An 18,821-nucleotide genomic window follows, 5' to 3' on the forward strand; every position below is an offset into this window, starting at 1 on the left:
AACATCATCAAACTTACCACGATATTGAGCCGCCTCCCTTGATTACTATCTGCGCCGAATATGTTATACAGTATTGTCTGGACTTTTCTTTCAAGCCTCGCCTGCCTTTTTACCCCGTCGGCGGTACATAGGGCACCCCATCCTCTCCGTCTTCCCCCGACGTCAACCGGCCCCGCCAACCTGACTGTACTCCTCCCAGGTGCACAAACCCATATGGTTGGTAGCAATGCAGCCATGGTTGTTCGATCAGCAAATGTCCCGTGATGCCCCCCCTCGGCTGGGTCGTGACAATAAAGCAGAGGGTCCCGGGTGTCTTATCTCGGTCGAAAGCGAAGAGACGTATGCAATGCAGCGATTGGTGGACTCAAGACTACAGTACTCATATGTCAAAGAAGAGAGTCAATCGTGGTGTTGCCTGATGTTTGAAGCATCTCACTTTGCCTCGGATATACATAACAACCTAGCTAGGAAAGGGAAGGGGGGGGGATAAACTATTTTGAGAATGCGCAGGAAGAACCTGCAAACAAGGTTAGTGCCGGTCACTTGCGGGTCAGCGGCCATAGCTCTACGTATTGTGTGTAAAATGAAAAGATGTGTATTGTATGCATTGGTGACTCGCAGGCTCGTCCGTTGATTGCTCGTTTGTTTAGTGACGATGGAGATTACGGTAAAAAATGATCTACTGTAGGTTGAACTCATCGCTCATCTGCAGTATGACCCAAATCGATGGACTGGTGGTACAATACATGGATTATTTCCTGATCAATCGAACTGGCACAAAGCCATTCCACCCCCGGTCCGCACATCCGTCGAACAGCCGAAACGGTCGGTGGTTGTGGTCTGCATGACTCCGGACAGCCCGGACAAAAAGGGCAGCTGGACAAGAGCGTGCCTGGAAACACGCCGGTAGTGTATGTCGGTGGGCGATGGGATCTAGATGGAGGTGTGTGTATGCGGATCAACCGACCCCACCAAGTTGACAACCTGTCCGGCGCTCGGGGGGTCCCGCTATCCTCAGTACCGTCACCATTTGGCAGGTGAATGATAATCAAGACTCAGTAGTGATGCACTTGCGTCCAAGAGAACTGAGGAACTCCCCTGATGCTGATGACTCGGCCCAGTCCAGATCCTTTCATTCTGGATGCAATTTGCGGCGCAAGTGGGGAGATCCATGCCCTGCATGAGCTTTCCCCGCAAATTGAAATGGTCCCGCGAGTCTAGACGAGGTCGATTACGTTGAGTGCTCGTGACCGGCACCGAACCAGTGACCAAAGGTCCAGTTGTCTCTCTCTCCCTCGTGGTGAAGGTCATGGTAATGTTTACAGTACTTTCTGTGTATGTGTACGAGTGGTAGCTGACCTCTTGTTGAGCTGATTCAATTCATGATTGATTATTTAGGAATCTTCTATACAGGTAGACCCTAGACAATTAATCTTCCGGCATGTTGATCCCGCTTGTGAGTAAGGGAGGGGGGGGGGGGGGGGAACAACCTCGACAAGACGAGGGGCAGGCCCCCCCCGCAACTATGTGTGCAGAGAAATGGGGGTAAAGGTGCAGACGAAAGCAGGCGAACCGTGCGAATATGCATGGTTAGCATCATACAACAATAGAGGGGGCGAAGGACCACGGGCCAGGGAATTTATGCTAGTGTGTCAATCATGCAATGTTTGCTCATTACGCCATGTGTGACGGCTGGTGGCAATAAGTCGGTTCCGTTCGTGGGCACTTTACATGCTGAAGAGTAGTACTTTATCCTCGTCTTCGGTCGGAGTTCTGAATGATTGAATGGAAGCTTTCTAATCATATATATATATATATATATATATATTGTTCATTGCTATTTTTGAAGCGGGTTGATAGTGGTTCAGGTGTATGCAATAGATAATGTGCCGACTACTACTATCTGGCTGTTCACAACTTTATGGCGCATCTTCACCAGTTCACCCGAGACGATCGTCGGGGGTTCAGCCTTCTACCAGGTTAAGTTCTTCGGTCATTCCAGTCCCACCACGACCGAAGGAGGCTAAGAATTGAGAACCCACTCGCCCCACCGTGACCCAAACTGCGACTCTGGTCCAATACGACACTACTCGGTGCCCTGTGAGCCTTCTATCCTCGTGAGAACCCGTGGAGGAGTGATTGACCGACTCTCGTGTGTGCAAGAGATGATTGCCTCCTGGTAATTCATCTGATTGAACGGTCATCAGAGAGATGACATCCTGATGTTCAACCAGGGAGATCGCAAGGACGAGGATCTCTCGCTCGTGCGCCTTTCAGTACACCCCACACCCTCAGTACTAGAGAGTTACTGCAGGTACTCCTACTGTCTTACATACAGATTGGGTTTCTCCTGGCCTTTACCACGAACATTTCCCGGTACAAATAGATGCACAGATAGTGAATAAACTACTGCAATTCGGAATAATCTGAATGATCCGAATGACCAGAGTACCAGATAGTGATAGACCACCAAAAGACACCCGGGTCAAGACGAGTCGACTCCAACTGCGTGAGGATCCCTTTCACTTGTGACCCACAGTAGGGCACTGCGCCCGTCGACGGGTACACTACTACTAATACCTGCAGCAGTCATCCGTTTCCTACCTCTCCTAGTGGCTGCGATCGGGTCAGTGCCCCGGTGGAGGGTGCCACCAAGCGCCGTGGAATCATCGGTCGCCTGCTCGACCGGAGGAGTTATGTACTGCACTACGGGACGAGATACTGGAGCGTCGACCGCGGACAAGCTACGGATGATCGTGGTTGGTCCGTGTCCCCTGAACATCGGGCCAGCGTTGCCAGATCCGTGAGGTCTGGTCTCCCCCGTTTTTTTTTACCCCAGTTCCGCTGCACTATCGCCCCCTCTCTCCTCTCTCCGCTAAGCTACGACCTTTCTTGCTCTTTGCTCCAACATCCTCCTCGGTGACCTCGACTGTTCCTTTTCTTCTCGAAATCTCCTCTCTATCATTCCCGCCCGGAAAACTATTGCGACTTCTTGGATTGTCTCTTCCCCCCCCCCCCCCTCCCTCGGCCTCTGATATCCCTTTCGACATTATGCGCCGCCCGTAACGGGTCCACGGTTGCTCCAAAACGTCATCCACTTGCTGGTCACGCTACCCGCTGCTCACAGCCTTCCCAAAGCATTCGCGGGCTGGATCTCATCATCATACGATCTTCACACGATCGGCCCTCTGTACCGAAGCGTGCTGCACCATTGTATCCGTCTCTCTTCTCTACCATTTTACAAGACCACTCGTGCCCCCCCTCTCCCCCTCCCGCCTACTCGCGCGTTCGATTCCCATTGCGCTCTGCGCGGCGCAATTCATCGGAGTGCATCTCGTACCACTGCCTTTCAGACTCCCATATCGCGCACAGGATACCCGGCCATTCTCACGAAGCACGCGAGATCACCGCGAGCATCGCGAACTGGTCTAGTCTCATTCTCCACCTTCCGTCACGGTAGAATCGCAGAGGTCGCAGATAGCTCATTTTTGATTGCACGTGGCACGTTCGTCATAGAGTGGTGAGTATAGTGCATTCGTCTTGATTCATTTGTAGGGGTTTTTGTTCCCCTGACCGGCGCATGATGGACTAACGATTCCCGCAGTCTAGAAAGTGAACGACAACTAGACGACGCACCTCCACCGGTTACTCACACGAACTCCTTTCGCGTTGTCGACAAAACCTTCCTGCGACCCTCATCCTGTGAGTCTCGGGTGGACATCTGTCGCGGCTTGAGATCGCTGGTTTGCGAGGTGAGTGCTCGATGTGGAATGAGACTGCGAGCTTGCTTGCTCCGCCAGCCTGTCCTCCCACCTGCTTCCACCCCAACTTTTGTTCATTACGCCACGCTGCCTTTTTCCATCCCCATCCGATCTGCTGGTCTCGCAGAGGATATCTCTGATGAGTTGCCTGCCACCAGGCGATTGACCGGTGACGAATCACTTTCTCGAAGTGCATTCATCTGATCGCGACTGGTTTATCACACTGTATTTTTGGGTACACCTTGATGTCGATAGTCGGCTCCCGCATGTTTTCTTCAACCCGATTGAGCCTCCGATCGTTCTTCCCCATCACTTTACTGCACTTCTTAGACTTTCTTTTGAGTTAAGGCCCTCGATTTGGTTCCGAGTCCCGAGCTCATATCAACAGTTTAAGAAGCAAAACTGATCATTTTCTCGACTAGGATTGAACGCTCCGCAGCGCAATCACGCTCCTGCATATTGCCTGTCAGAGGGTCGAAGTCCCTCTTTGTCGGCGGCAACTTGGCTTGTCTAAATCCGAGTTGTGTCATCGACATCATCATTTCTTGCGTGCTAAGAAACCCTCCCACTTCCCTAAGTCAGTGTTGAATCCTCTTTCATAACATGATGCGTGACCTCTCCATCTGTGTGCAGGTTTCCTCCTTTCCTTGCCCCGTCAGCAGATACTGACCTCTCTCTAGTCTCTGATCATACACAATGGCCGCCCCATTCAATAAGAACAGCGCTCCGTCGCAATCCAGTGCGCCCCCATCCTCGGGAACAACCGCGACTGCTCGACTGGAACGGACTCATCCAGGAGTACGTCGATCAACGCCCGACTCCGATGCGTTGGCTTCGTCGGATGACGATGGTGACCACATTGCACCTAATACCATAGCTCCCCCAACGAAGCCCGTGCGCAGAACATCGTGGTTGAATGAGATTCCACTGTCGGCCCAGCGCAAGCATTCTCTACCAGGAGGCCCTTTGACTTCTGGGCCCTCTAATCCCGCCAGCCCTTCGAGCGAGCAAGGTCCATGGGTCTCCAGCACAACCAGTCCAGGTCTGACTGGATCCTTCAACTGGAACCAAGGTGGCGGCAGCTCCTTTCCCTGGAGCAACGCCATCTGGAATTCAGAGTCTCGAAAAGAGCCTCCCTCGCGCCTGTCTGAGCTCGTGCCCTCTCCCACGATGACCACCCCGACACTTGCGAGTAGCACTTTGGGCGAAGAGTTGTTCAGTCCGGTCACTCGCACGACCTCGGGTGAATCAGCCATTCCGTTCTCCATCCCCCTGCATCCCACTCCGAAGACTTATCGCTCGCAATCGTACTCTGTCGGCCAGATGGATCCCGAATATTTGGCGATGATGACCAGCAAGCACGGTGCTGGTGCCCAGTATCTTGTGAACCGTGCGCGGGGACCGAGTCAACTGGCGTCGGGACAGCCTCGCGCATCGAGGCCTAGCGTCTTGGGCGAACTGGGCCACGACCCGGCCATGCTTGGCCGTGTCCGGGAAGACGATGATGACGAGAGCCCTCCCGGCTCCAACGACGATTCCAGCTTCTCTGCCAGTCAGGCTCGCACCATTGAGCAACTCGCCCGAGAGAACGCTATTCTACGCCAGCAAGCCGCCGCCGGAAACCTGGACGGCCGTTTCCGTGATCGGGCATCTTCATCTGCGGGTGTCATCAATGGTCTCCACACGGCTCACCGTCTTCGAAGTGGCCTTCCAGAAGAGGAGGTGGCAGTCGAAGAGCTTGGCGAATTGCGAGACATTCAAGGATACGGCAACATGCGTGGCGGAGCAAGACGTCGATTTTCGGAGCATTCGGCGAACCTGGAACCTCAGTTTGCCGCGTTGTCTTCGCCTTTGGAAAATCGAGCCCTGGAGAATGTGCGGAAGGCGCATTGGCAAACTTCCCTGGGCTTCCCGGGTGCTGCAGATTTGCCCCAGAGCCGTCGCCACTCCTTCGCAGATATCCCTGTCCGGCATGGCTCAATTCCCTCCCTTGACACTCACGCGGCAGCAGCTGCAGCAGCCGCTGCTCGCGCTGCTTCGGGAGAACGAGATGATGGCTATGGTCATCTGAATGACTACCCGGCCTCGCCCTTGCAAGCCCGTGAGTCTTCACGATACCTTTCCTTCCCCTCTGTTACTGACGCAAATCTTTCAGAGCCCTACTATTCACGTGAACAAACCCTGCGTAACGACGGCACCTCCGGCATTCCTGCCCCTGTCAACCAATACGCCCTTTCAGGCAGTTACGGTCGCCAGCCAGCCGGCTTCTCTCAGGGCCCGCAGCTTCTTTACGTTGTGACATTCAAGTGTCACCGAGCAGATGTCTTCTACATCCAAGAAGATACTGGTCTTCAGGTGAAAGCTGGTGACCTCGTCATCGTTGAAGCTGACCGAGGTACCGATTTGGGCACCGTCCAACACGCCAACGTCTCTCTTCAAAAGGCCCGGGAGCTCAAACAGCAGTACGCGGAAGAGCATTACAAGTGTCTGATGATGTTTTCGCGCCAGGGTCAGCTTGAAGGATTCAATCCAAGCGGCACTGGATTCGGCCCACGCAGTGCCATGGGAGGCATGGGACCCCATGCTCATGGGGTGCAGGAAACCGCCGCGGAGATCAAACCCAAACTGATCAAACGTCTGGCTCAACAACACGAGATCCTTACACTTCGCGACAAGGAAGGGAACGAGGCCAAAGCCAAGCGAGTTTGTCAGCAGAAAGTGGTTGATCATCGTCTTAACATGGAGATTCTGGATGCCGAATTTCAAATGTAAGCCGAGACGTTGTCTTTCGCATCTGGTTCGACTCGTGCTAACCGACTTTGCTGTATTCAGGGACTGGAAAAAACTTACCTTCTATTACTTTGCCGATTCGTACATCAACTTCAACTCCTTGGTTACCGATCTGTTCAAGATTTACAAAACTCGAATCTGGATGTCCGCGATCAACCCTGCCTCGTTCGTGACACCACCCACGGCAGGCTTGTCGGGCTCGTCTGTTGGCATGAGTAGCCAGGCCTACAATCCAGACCCAGCTCACTATGACCGCCGCCTTCAATCTCACGCTCGGGGATACCCCGTGCCCCGCGAGGACGTCACGCGCGAAGGGATGGCAACCCCGGTTGGTCTGGTCCAAACTCCGTATGCGGACACCTATTCCGCCTTTGCTCCGTCCGCTCGGCCGTACGAAGCACCAGCGGCCGCTGATTCCTTTGGTCCTTACTCACCAACCAACTTTGGGCCTATGGAAACGGGCCTCTCTGACTATTCGGCCGCCGGTATGACTCCCACCGGCCCAGTCCGCATGCCCACGGCGCATGGCGAATGGGTCAGCCGTTTCCAAGGACTTTCGCTGAACTCTTGATCTTGACCATGGGCGTCAACATCCTCACATAAAAAAACCTTTGTACTATTCGCCACGGTCCGCCATTTCTTCGAGCTTTTCGGTCATGTTCTACCCTCCCCTTCTCTCTTTGCTTATTCCATACCCTTGATTAGTATCCCCCTTAGACTTTTATTTGCGCGGCATTGCTCATCTGAACTCTCACTGGGTCGCTTTTGATATTCTTTCTACCCCCCATGTGCAATGACATCCAAGAAATTTGCTTCACTTTCCAAATTTCCGAACGCCTGTTTCCCTCGCTGCTACTGGATCTGTTGACGAACCATTCACTCTTTCATTCTCTGATTCACACTTGCTTCGAACGCGTTCTGATTCCTGTGATACACCGCATGCTTTACCGAATACTTCCACTAGAACTCATACCCAAGGGCTCCGGTTACCGACATACATACAGGCCCATGACTTATCCTGTCGTTGCTTTTGTTTTATTTCTTTCGCTTCGGCTGTTCCCTTTTCATTCTCCTACCAAATTGCTCTGCCTTTCCATTTCGAGTCGAGATAGATCTGCACCTTCTTACTTACTCAATCAGATCATGCTACAATGAGTTTACACTTGAATTTTGATCTGTGCTGTGCTTTGGCTTCGCGGCGTTCATGTACCCTTGTGTTGTCTTTGAATTTTATAGCTAGTTTTCTTTTCGAGAGTTTTTCACTCTCTCGGACTGAGGCACACGTCCGGACGCTCGTGATTGATAAAGGTACGACCAACTCTTCTGGGTATGACTTGAAATGACGATGTAGAGAAAGTTCCCGACCACTTTTTATTGAGAATGTGTTTTCTTTCTTTCCTTTTCTTTTTAATTTTTTTGTCCCGCAACTGCGACCGAGAAAGCCCTGAAGAATAGACCTCGAGAAGAATGCCCTCCTTGTCAATTTCAGGGACCTTTGATTATCTGAGTATGATTTTGGCGATGGCGAACTTGTATTCCGACGTTACCTTCTTAGGTTCTAGGTGGCTCGCAAGCAAGTCTTGTGGGGTGTCCACAGATCTCCTCTTACGATGCTTGATTCTGATTCCCAGAAACCCGTTGGTTCGTGAACGGAATATCCGACGGCCGCACAATCGTCCGACACCCGATGCGCGGTTCATCCCCCTCATCCCATTCACTTTCACGGCCTCGGTTGCGGGGGAAATTGAATTTCTGGCTTCCCCAGAATGTACATCGCACGGCTCCGATTCCCCCGAGCTGTGGGGAGAGCTTAGCTTGTGGCTGGTGCAAAGAATGACCATCCTTGCCTTGATCGCCCAAGGTCTGTCCATTCAGCCGGCCTCGGACTTCGTGACATGGCTCGGGCGTAAAATATCCCCAGACTTGTCGCGCCATGCTGGATGCAATCTTGTATAAACCCTCTCTCTCTCTCTCTCTCTCTCTCTCTCTCTCTCCCCCTCGTTGTGGACAGACTGCTCCTCAATCGGTACTCCTGCTCCAGTCAAGTTCCGAAATACTTCCACTGCGAGCACTGACTTGAGAACATGGCTGCAGACCATACGGACCACGATGACATCCAATACGACTTTACGGGGGTCACATTGCGCGATGTGGTCCCCAAACGTGACAAGCCATGGTGGAAAGATGGGCGCTTGATCAAACTCAACACACTTCTTCTTTGTGCTCTTCTGACCCAGACCGCGCAGGGCTTCGACGCCAGCATGATCAACGGCATGCAGGCGCTGCCGGAATGGATCAATGACTTTGGAAAGCCTGAAGGGTCACGCTTAGGTGCCATGACATTTGGCCCTACGGGAGGAGTCTTGATTTCGATCTTGATCTCATCACAGCTTTGCGACTGGCTCGGTCGCCGATATCCGATCTGCGGAGGATCAATCATCATTGTCATCGGCTCAGTCATTCAAGCTGCCTCGGTGAACTATGGCATGTTTGTCTTCTCTCGCTTCTTGGTCGGGTTCGGCTTAGGTATCGTCTCGGTGGCAGCGCCGCCCCTGCTGTCGGAGGTGGCCTATCCGACGCATCGAAGCAAATTGGTCTCCTTCTATCTGGTCTCATGGCCTCTGGGATCACTCATCGCGGCCTGGGTCACTTATGGTACTTTTCAGATGACCAACTCATCCTGGAGTTGGAGACTGCCCAGTCTCTTGCAATGTTCCTTCTCCGTCGTTCAGGCGGTACTCAGTCTATTTGCACCGGAGTCCCCTCGCTGGCTCATCTACAAAGGCCGCGGAGAGGAAGCCCTGGAAATTTTCATCCAGTACCACGGAGACGGGGATTCCAACTCCCGCCTGGCGCACTTTGAGATGGCCGAGGTCACGGCGACTTTGCGGATGGAGAAGATGCAAGAGGCCAGTCGATGGGGCGAGTGGCTCGCGACCAAGGGCAACCGACACCGTCTATTCCTGGCACTCTACATTCCTGCCATGCTGCAGTGGTCGGGCAACGCGCTCATCTCTTACTATCTGACCGCTGTGCTGAAGACGATTGGCATCACCGACCACAAGACCCAACTCATCATCAACGGCTGTCTCTCAATTTGGAGTTTAATGACCGCCAGCTTTTTTGCCCTCTTCGTCGATCGAGCCGGTCGCCGTGGTCTGTACATCTTTGGTATGAGCGGAATGGGGATTGCGTATCTCATATGGACCATCTGCTCGGCCATCAATCAGCAAAAGGACTTCAAGGACCATGGCTACGCCGGTGGTGTTTTGGCAATGATCTTTGTCTACTCCGCATTCTACCACGCCTGTTCTCCAGTCTCACCCACATACATCATGGAGATTGTACCTTACTCCTTGCGATCAAAGGCCTCAATGCTTTACCAGCTCACTGGTAATTTGGCCGGCCTGTACAACAGTTTCGCAAACCCAGTCGCCATGGAGGCCATTGGCTGGCGGTATTACATTGTCTGGGTGGTGATGATTGCCATTCACCTAACACTCATCTTGTTCTTCTTCCCCGAAACCAAGGGCCGTGGACTGGAGGAAGTTGCCGAGATCTTCGACGGTCCTAACGCTGCGTCTGGTGCCAATGCGATGAAGCAAATGGGACTTGATGTGAATGCTCAGAATGCCGTTGAAGTCGGGCGGGACTCTAAATCGGTCGTGGAGCAAGTTGAGCGGGTTTAGAAGGAGATATAGTCAACGTACGTTTCTTTTGTTTTTTCTGGTTTCTTGGTAGAGATATCTACCACATACGTATAATACAGTCCATGGCATGATCAACTTCGCCGGCCCGTAGGGAGCTTTCCTAGTGAGAGACACATCCATTGCATTATGGAATATAGAAGTGAAATCACTGGTGGAAGAGCTTAACCCGTAGTGTTTGAACGCGGTAAATCACCGGCGGGGCGGAACATAGAGGGGAACATGTTCAGATGGACACAACTACATGGTAGAAGAGCAAAGATCAGATCAAATTCAAGAATTTTTGGGAATTTCGGCATGCACCATCCTTTGTGCTGCAATGTGGACTTCCAAAAAACCTCTTGGTCAATCCCTGAGACCATTGAGTATGGCCTTTCCTCCAGAGTGTTGTTCGGAGCTCGGGTTAAGTTTCGGGTTCTGATTGCACGAGCTGCCGAAGCGCTTCCCCCCCACATTTCTTTCCCCGCATCAACTGATCGGCAATCGTCCGCGGAGACATGCACCAGCTCTATTCATAGCGACCTCTGACTTGGAGTATCCCAGGTCAAGACTGCTGACAAACTGCTTGAGAGCAGACAGCATGTGTCATCGCTGCAATTGATGTGTGAGAGACCATTCATCTCAAGAAGAAGCACTCACATCTCGCCCTGGTGGCCCTCATGAACAAAAGTAGCGTTACATAAGCGGTTTGGCCTGTCGGAGCACCCCCCCCCCCCCCCCCCCCCCAAAATCGGCGTCACGCTAGGTGGCTCTGGGTGTTAATCGCGACCATGAGCGAGCCAGTGGACCTCTCTCATGAGTCAGAAGGAGGTGTAGTGCCTGGTTCCGAACAGGAGAGACCTTCATGTCAAGGATGTCGCCGCCGCAAGCTCAAATGCAACAGGCAGTTACCTACATGTTCTCAATGTGAAAGACTAGGTGCGTATCCGCGGGTTAGTGATCCATGTCTCTCGATGCTTTGACATTCAGGATTTTTTCTGAGATATAGATTGTTGATTAAGATGACTGATCCTCGGCCACAGGGGCCTCGTGCATATATGACTTGAAGAAAGGCAAACCCGGTTTGAAGAGCGGCGCAGTAGAGAATTTAAACCGACGAATAGGTGAGTTGACGGATCTTATGCGCGCATGAACATAGCGTGTGCTGATCTTTGAGATTCTCACGAATAACTAGAGGTACTTGAAAATGCATTGTTGCAATCGCAGGAGAAAGAGAGCCGGCAATGCATGCATGAATATCGATCGCATAGTCCAGATAAGGAACGTCTCGACGGAGTCGTCAATCTCTTGTCAACAGTCTGTATGGAACTATGCAAGCTCAACCAGAGAAATGGGAGCACGCCCCATGAAGCGACATACAATGGCATGACACGCTCAGTCCACCGAGGTACATCAATCGGCACGTCGTCACAGCCCTCATCGGTACCGGAGAACTACGAGGCCCTCACTTCGCCCCGTGGTCCGCCGCGCAAGAGACGACGCGTCGATAGCTGTGGTAATCCCAAGATTGAGCTCGCGGTGCCTCTAGAAGACATCCTTGAGGATTCTTCGGGTCTTCCCGCACCTGAACTCATGGAAGGTATCGTGACTGCGTATTTTGACAATATCCAGCCATGGATCCCTATACTTCATGAAACAAGATTTCGGGCTCGAATTCATGATTCAGAGCAGCGCCCGCGATTGGTAATCATTTTGCACGCCATTGTCGTGGCGGCTATTCGCCTTGCAAGGCCAGAGGTGCATGGTCTCTCTGTGATTGATGTGGAGGCACAGACCAGAAAGTCTAGGAGTATTGTTGTTCTGAACGCGATGGATAATCTCTCCGTGGAGAATCTTCAAGCTTTGATTATTATAGCTTTTGACGACGTGCGTTATTCAGTGAGAGTCCTGAGACCATATTCGGTCTGTCAACTGATCTGATTGATAGATCGGCAACGGGAACACCTCCAGGGCATGGTCGATCGTTGGCTCCCTGACCCGGACAGTGGAGTATCTTCGTCTGAGCTTTGAAGATGGAGATGAAGATACTCGGCGAGTCTTGAAGCCTCTTTTGTCTCTGCCGCCCTCGAGGGAGTGGGTTGAAGAAGAGGAGCGGCGGCGAGTCTTCTGGAACATCTTCAACCTTGACAGGTTCTGTTCGGTCATTACAGGGTACTGAACTTATTATTCACTTTTCGAGACTTGTTCTCAGGCTACGCTGAAAGTGTCGTCCTGCTAACGGGAATTCGATAGATGGAATACTAGTCTCACTGCTGACGACGTTCATCGTCGATTACCCGCCGATGGCGGACTGTGGCATCGAGAGGAGCAAGTGACAACGCCGTTCTTTGGAATCTGGGATCGATCCGAGGCAAAGATAGGAAACTCAATTGCCTTCCTTCCTGCGCAATATTCGGCCAATTCAAAGAGTCCCAAGTCCGCTCCTGACCCTATATCACCGCACCATTCTCCCTTGGCAGCTCCGCATGCTACAAATAGCAACTCAACGCAGCCCGACATGTCAACAGTTGGGGCTTTTGCCTACTGCATTGAAGCGACGGAATCTTTAAGCCGGGTGACCACGTTCTTCCTACAACAAAAAATCAATTTCCACGATCGGCGAGAGGTCAGTAATTGGTTGACGCGGTTCAAGGAACTTGATTTACGACTGGTCCAGTAAGCTCAGATTGATAATTCCCCAGCTGAGGCTACTTGGGGGCTTGTTTCATGTAGACTGACTCGACAGCATTGAAGCTGGAAAATGTTTCTCCCTCAGAAATGGAGGGACTCCAATATCTCGCGTCAACCAACTTTGATACACATGGATCCAAACCTGACCCTTACTCATTTGACACACAATACGTCCATGATCCTTTTGCACCAGCGCATCGCATATCCACCAGCCGAGTGGGCCAACATTGTCCGGCTTCCCAGCGCTTGCAGTGCGGAGACTTGCCAAAATGCAGCGATTGAGATTCAAAACATGACCGCCAAATACCTGGACAACACACCGGACACATCACCCGTGAGCAATCAATTTATATTTTGTGTATTTGTTGCCGCGCGAGTCCTTCTGGGTAAGACACTCCTTACACAGCCACTGTAATTTCTCCGATGAAGCTTGCTGACACAGAAACAAAACAGTGCACTGGCGATACTACGGGTCCGAACTTGCTCGAGAAACGTGGGATCTGATCGACAGCCTTGATCAAATGGCCCACCGCTGGCTAGGCGCCAATAAATCAGATACCATGCAGCGTGGTCGATGTCTGGCAAGCACGTACGCAGACCATTTGCGAGACCTACACCAACGCTGCATTGCAGTGCCAAACTTCAGCGTCGACGTGTTGGGATACTCCACCGCCATATCTAATAACCATATCCTATCTTCTACTCGATCCGTTGCATCTGGGCCTTCTCCCTCGGAAATGCGCACACTCGATCCTCGATTTGCTCAACCTCGGCTTCCAGGCGCCGGTTCTTACGGACAATCTCGCACAGATGAATCCCCAATTCGTGCTGACTCGGCTTCTCGTCCCGGATCGCAGTGGGGAATGTCGCAGAATCATGACCGGCGCAGGTCAATGCAATCAGCAAATGACTTCACCCCGCCTCAGATCGGTCCTGAATTTGGTGCAGCGGTCACCCCGGGCATGGATTACTCTGTGAATTACCCCCATCCAACTGATGAGTTATCGAATATCTCATATCTCTTGCTGGATCAAAGATTCATGGACATGGATCGTGTGATTAGTATGGATGATATGATCTTTGCGACGAATATGCCCACATCTGGTAATATTGCGCCCAGTTGAACGGGGAGTAGAAAGGAAATTCTCATGGATGTAAAATCAAAGCGTGCCTTTTTTTTTTCTTCGGATCGAGACTCGCCATGTTCGAGTTTTTGAAATAGACCAACCAGGCATATCATCCAGGACACGAGGGGTTGACAGTCTGTCCATCTTGACTGATCAATATCGATAACCGCCAGTCACTGCATCGTGCTCGAGTTCAGGGGTGAGGCATACTGCCTACTTTTGTCAAGGACTTGCACGGTGTGACATGGACGTGGATGGCTTCCAATCCAAGGGACGAAGCACGATTGTGTTAAAGCTCGCTCTACGATTCCATCGGTGACTGCTCGAGGCGGGTTTTCTTGTCTATCTCTTCTCAATAAAGCGGAGGCCACGCCCAGAATCAAGACTGTAGTGTCTATCTATCAGTAATTCAATCCAGTCACTCTATACGGTACTGACTTTGCAACCCAAAAGGTGAGATATCTCGACTATGAATTTGTTGCTGTGGCTTGTTGACATTGCGGTTCACACCAGCCCCATCTCTAACAAACGGTTTCCAAACTCAATCAGATAGTAATCTCCGTAGACCAAACCATGATCCCAGTACCGGCGATGATCCGCAGCGTTAAAGTTCGCGGTAGCATTCTTCAAAATGGCATCAAAGTTTGCATCAGGCCGAATGTTCTCAACAGAGATCTGTGCACCGTTAATTACCAGACGTGCCTTTTCCTCGGCAAGAGAAAAAGCCAGGATATCCTCAACGATCATCACAGCCGCATCGAGATAACGTTGACCGAGAGCGTACTGTGCACGCGACAGAAGACACTGCGCCAGCACCAACATGCCATTTGCTGCGATGACACCCGCAGAGGAGTCCCGAAGCGGGTTGTCCTCGTTGATGGGAGCATCGAAATCCCAAAGGGGTACGTAACGTCCACAGGTCATTTCCGAGGATCCGGCCACCTGGCGCTCCACGCAGCCGGGTGAAGTCTCCATTCTCAGTAAGAAATATTCTGCCAGTCCACAAGCAGCAGTGAGAAACTCGAGATCGCCCGTCCAGCGGAATGTCTGTGAATAGCCCAGGATTCCCCAGGCTTGACCGCGCGCCCATGTCGATTCTCTTGCGTAGCCTTGTCCCGTGCGAACCTCTTTCAAATCACCGGTCATAGGATCAAAGTTTGCAACGTGCACGGTGCTAAAGAGAGGACCCGAGTAACCTTTTCGCTCGGCCCACGCCCCAGTCTCGTGGCGGAGATGAGTGCGCAGGAGCTTATGTGCATGGCGAGTTGCGGCGACAGAGAGATCTTGACGACCGGTGTGGGCAGCCGCGTAATAGAGCAGGTCCAGGTTGCACATTGAGTCTATGATGACCAAAAAGTCTCGGTCCATCGATGTGATGTTGACTCCTTTCTGCGTCAATTGATCCCAAGAACGAATCGCGCCAATTCGGGGACTGTATCGGGTGTAGAGACTCTCGGCTGCGGTGATGATCGTGGCCAAAGCTTTTTCATCATGGAAGATCTCCCACCTTGGCCGCATAGATGGCTGAATGATGAAAGCCATGTCGTGTGTGTCCTTTCTCGACGACATTCGGTGAATTGGCTCAGACCAGATTCGACCGAGCTCATGCAACTTCTCTACAACAAGCGACGTCTTCAGACTCTTGCCTCCGTTTTCGGGGTGCTTGATCCAGCGCCCAAGAACAGAGTAGATTGAACCGGGAAAGAATCCGCATGTCCAGAAATCTGCCTCGCGAAGCAGGTATTTTCCAGCATCGTTGCCCGACTGCAGAACGTATTCAGGAAAGTCCGTGATTGGATACTTTTTTTCTCTACGAATCAGCACACAAGATAAGAAAGACATGAAGAACCGTGATGTTGACCGCGACCTACGTTGTGCTCCAAACACTGAACTGCGGCTCGAATTATCTTTGCTATGATGTTTTCGTCGAACAAATCACGCAGTCGAACCCTTAGAGGGTTTGCAATTGTTGATGAAATAGAATCGGCAAATTTGAAGACATCGTGAGAATCCACAGACTCACTCATAGCCTCCGTCATGACAGGACTAGTAGATCGTTGCGAACCGCTTGACGCACGAGTAGAAGTTTCACCCGAATGATTGTGGTCTAACAAGGTCTCGGTGGTTGACATGCTGGATCTCAGCTGGTCATTTAGTATCAGCGGGTACAATGAATTGGGAATAGATTGCAGGATTGAACTGCTGATCTCCCCATCTATAAAGGCAACATTTAGTGGAGAATCGCGAATGTTGCGCTGTTACAATCCTCGTACCTTTGGCCGGCCGACACTTGGCCCGAAATCCCGAGACTCAACCCGCACGCCGGAGGGGAAGGTGGACTTTATACTCCGCACGCTTCGCTTTTCAACAAAGTTGGTAGTGATTGATTAGGTTCAATTCGCCTTGAACAGGCTTCAGAAGATGCCACCTCTTCGTGGGTTTTCCGACAATCCGTTTCGCACAAGGGATGATCTGACTGGTGCCATTGTGGCATTATTGCGTCCTCTGATTCCACACTTCTCGTCCTCATGCGCCTGCGTCCGCATTCCGGTCTCTACTGCTGCGCATTTTGATGAAGGAGCAGCGCAGCTGGAGGGATTTGTGAGGCCACTATGGGGGGTGGCTTCTTTACTACAGCTGCAAGCGCATCTTGAAAGGCAAGCCACTGCTTCGAAGATTTCGTATGATACCATCGAAGAAGTGGTGAGGCCTTGGATCCAGGGCTTCGCGACCGGGACAGATCCCAATCATCCAGACTATTGGGGACCCATTTCTGAGACTGATCATCAACGTATGGTTGAGGCTGAAGTGATCAGCTATGCACTTCTATCAGCACCGGACAGGCTGTTTCATAGTCGCGACGAGGTAACAAGACGAAACATCGTGAACTGGCTTCGTGGCATCAACGGACAACCAATGCCTAACAATAATTGGCGATGGTTCCGAGTATTCGTTAACTTGGCACTGGTCAAAGTCTGCGGGGTGTCAATTGCTGAAGTATCAGACGAAATGGAAGCCGACCTCCGCATTCTTGATTCACTCTATCTCTGCGACGGCTGGTCCGGTGATGGGCCATGGCTCACAACCGAAGAAGAAGAGAAAGAAGCAGAAGATTTCGAGCGGACCCGACGACGAGACGCGATTGGAAAAGGTCGACAAGTCGATTACTATTCGGGTAGTTTTGCGATTCAATTCAGCCAGCTTCTCTACGTGAAATACGCGGCAGATCTTGATCCTAAACGAGCAGAACGATATCAACAACAGGCCCGAGACTTTGGCTCCTCCTTTTGGAGGTACTTTGATGCAGAGGGTAAGAAATCGAATGCCAGTAAGAGGATCCAAACTCACAATCCACTCGGCATCTAGGCGCTGCCATTCCTTTCGGTCGCTCTCTCACATACAGATTCTCATGTGGAGCTTTCTTCGCCGCACTCGCCGTCTCTGGCATCCCGGATATGCCCTGGCCGTTGTCCAGCCCTGGACAAATCAAGGGGTTTCTTTTGCGACACTTGCGATGGTGGGCGGCGCGATCAAGCGATATCTTCCACCCCGATGGAACCCTGAACATCGGATGGCTGTATCCGTAAGTTGGAGGACCCCCTGTTTGCAAAGACTTTGCACTCATAAACAGCGTTCAGGAACATGTACATGTGTGAAGATTACAACTCACCCCAGTCCCCGTATTGGTGCTTGAAAACATTGATCGCGATTTCGCTATCGACCGAGGATAGTTTCTGGGCCTCCGAAGAGGAGCCTTATCCTTCATGCTTTGCACCACAGCTCGTGCCCGCGCCTCGACAAATTGTCAGCAATCATCCAGCAGGGAACCACCACTTCTGTCTGTCTCCGGCGCAATTTGTTGCCTGGCCGATGAAGGCTACTCAGGCCAAGTATTCTAAGTTTGAGTACTCTTCGGCCTTTGCGTTCTCAGTTCCAACCGGACCTTTAATCCAGCAAATGGCGCCCGACTGCACCCTCGCACTCAGTAGAGATGGTGCTGAAACCTGGGCGGTCAAGTGGAAATGCTCCGAGCCCAGCTTTGGATCGGTCTCCGTCAGGGCAGATGGCCAACTTTCGAAATATCAATCTGTAACAGTGCGGTGGTATCCGTGGAGTGATAAGCAGGTCGAAGTCTCGACTACTCTTGTTCCACCCACAGATCGGTGGCCGGATTGGCACGTTCGTGTGCATCGTGTGCGGGTCAATTCTGCTCTACGCAGCCTGCATACTGTAGAGGGCGGTTTCGCCTCGCCAGGGCGACGCTTTTCTGATGGCTCTCGACTACCAGAACTGGCAAACGTGGCTGCGGATTCGGAAATTGGTTCAACCGAAGGTGTATTGGCGACGCACGACTCTGTCTTGATGATGTCTATGGCAGGAGCAAGTGGTCTCGCACTTGACCCGAGCGCTGAGTCGGCCGAGTGTACAACAACACCCCATGCACTGAAACCAGACTCAAATACAAACCTGGCATATCAAAGAACACTGATTCCCGCCATAGCGCGCGATTTTGAACGCGACATCACTGCAGGCGAGGAATTTGTTTTGATAACGCGCGTCTTCGCTGTCTCGGCTTTCGCAAATGCAAGCAGACGTACCGATAGGAGTCTTGCCGATCGATGGATAGACAAGCCTCTGGTGTCAATCTCAAGTTCAAGCAAGGAAATTCCACGCGGTGATTGTATTCTTTTAGACTCATAGATGAGAAATACAGTGCCGGCGCGATCAAAAGACGGGTCGTGGGCCGCCATCACATCGTCTTTCTT

General features: G+C 51.8%; 6 protein-coding genes across 6 annotated transcripts; 5 read left to right on the forward strand and 1 right to left on the reverse strand.

Moving 5' to 3' along the window:
- Positions 1-2,222: 2,222 nt before the first annotated feature.
- POX_e06927 (uncharacterized protein) lies at positions 2,223-3,965 on the forward strand (the record flags this gene model as incomplete). Its single annotated transcript, XM_050115740.1, has 6 exons — positions 2,223-2,314; positions 2,587-2,759; positions 2,840-3,062; positions 3,128-3,520; positions 3,605-3,752; positions 3,801-3,965. The coding sequence occupies 6 exons, from the start codon at positions 2,223-2,225 to the stop codon at positions 3,963-3,965; spliced, it is 1,194 nt and encodes a 397-aa protein (XP_049968200.1).
- A 492-nt stretch (positions 3,966-4,457) lies between these two features.
- POX_e06928 (uncharacterized protein) lies at positions 4,458-7,122 on the forward strand (the record flags this gene model as incomplete). The annotated part of the gene is made up of 2 exons (XM_050115741.1): positions 4,458-6,529; positions 6,594-7,122. 2 exons carry the CDS (start codon positions 4,458-4,460, stop codon positions 7,120-7,122), a joined length of 2,601 nt encoding a protein of 866 aa, XP_049968201.1.
- A 1,513-nt stretch (positions 7,123-8,635) lies between these two features.
- On the forward strand, positions 8,636-10,240 carry POX_e06929 (uncharacterized protein; the record flags this gene model as incomplete). The annotated part of the gene is made up of 1 exon (XM_050115742.1): positions 8,636-10,240. The coding sequence occupies one exon, from the start codon at positions 8,636-8,638 to the stop codon at positions 10,238-10,240; it is 1,605 nt and encodes a 534-aa protein (XP_049968202.1).
- Positions 10,241-11,560: 1,320 nt separating this feature from the next.
- POX_e06930 (uncharacterized protein) lies at positions 11,561-14,052 on the forward strand (the record flags this gene model as incomplete). Its single annotated transcript, XM_050115743.1, has 5 exons — positions 11,561-12,124; positions 12,186-12,409; positions 12,491-12,913; positions 12,992-13,314; positions 13,382-14,052. The coding sequence occupies 5 exons, from the start codon at positions 11,561-11,563 to the stop codon at positions 14,050-14,052; spliced, it is 2,205 nt and encodes a 734-aa protein (XP_049968203.1).
- Positions 14,053-14,559: 507 nt separating this feature from the next.
- POX_e06931 (uncharacterized protein) lies at positions 14,560-16,187 on the reverse strand (the record flags this gene model as incomplete). Its single annotated transcript, XM_050115744.1, has 2 exons — positions 14,560-15,819; positions 15,927-16,187. The coding sequence occupies 2 exons, from the start codon at positions 16,185-16,187 to the stop codon at positions 14,560-14,562; spliced, it is 1,521 nt and encodes a 506-aa protein (XP_049968204.1).
- A 289-nt stretch (positions 16,188-16,476) lies between these two features.
- Positions 16,477-18,756, forward strand: POX_e06932 (uncharacterized protein; the record flags this gene model as incomplete). Its single annotated transcript, XM_050115745.1, has 3 exons — positions 16,477-17,365; positions 17,422-17,638; positions 17,694-18,756. 3 exons carry the CDS (start codon positions 16,477-16,479, stop codon positions 18,754-18,756), a joined length of 2,169 nt encoding a protein of 722 aa, XP_049968205.1.
- Between the last annotated feature and the right edge of the window lie 65 nt (positions 18,757-18,821).

Source organism: Penicillium oxalicum, chromosome V (genome assembly GCF_001723175.1).
Source record: "Penicillium oxalicum strain HP7-1 chromosome V, whole genome shotgun sequence".
Lineage (NCBI taxonomy): Eukaryota > Fungi > Ascomycota > Eurotiomycetes > Eurotiales > Aspergillaceae > Penicillium > Penicillium oxalicum.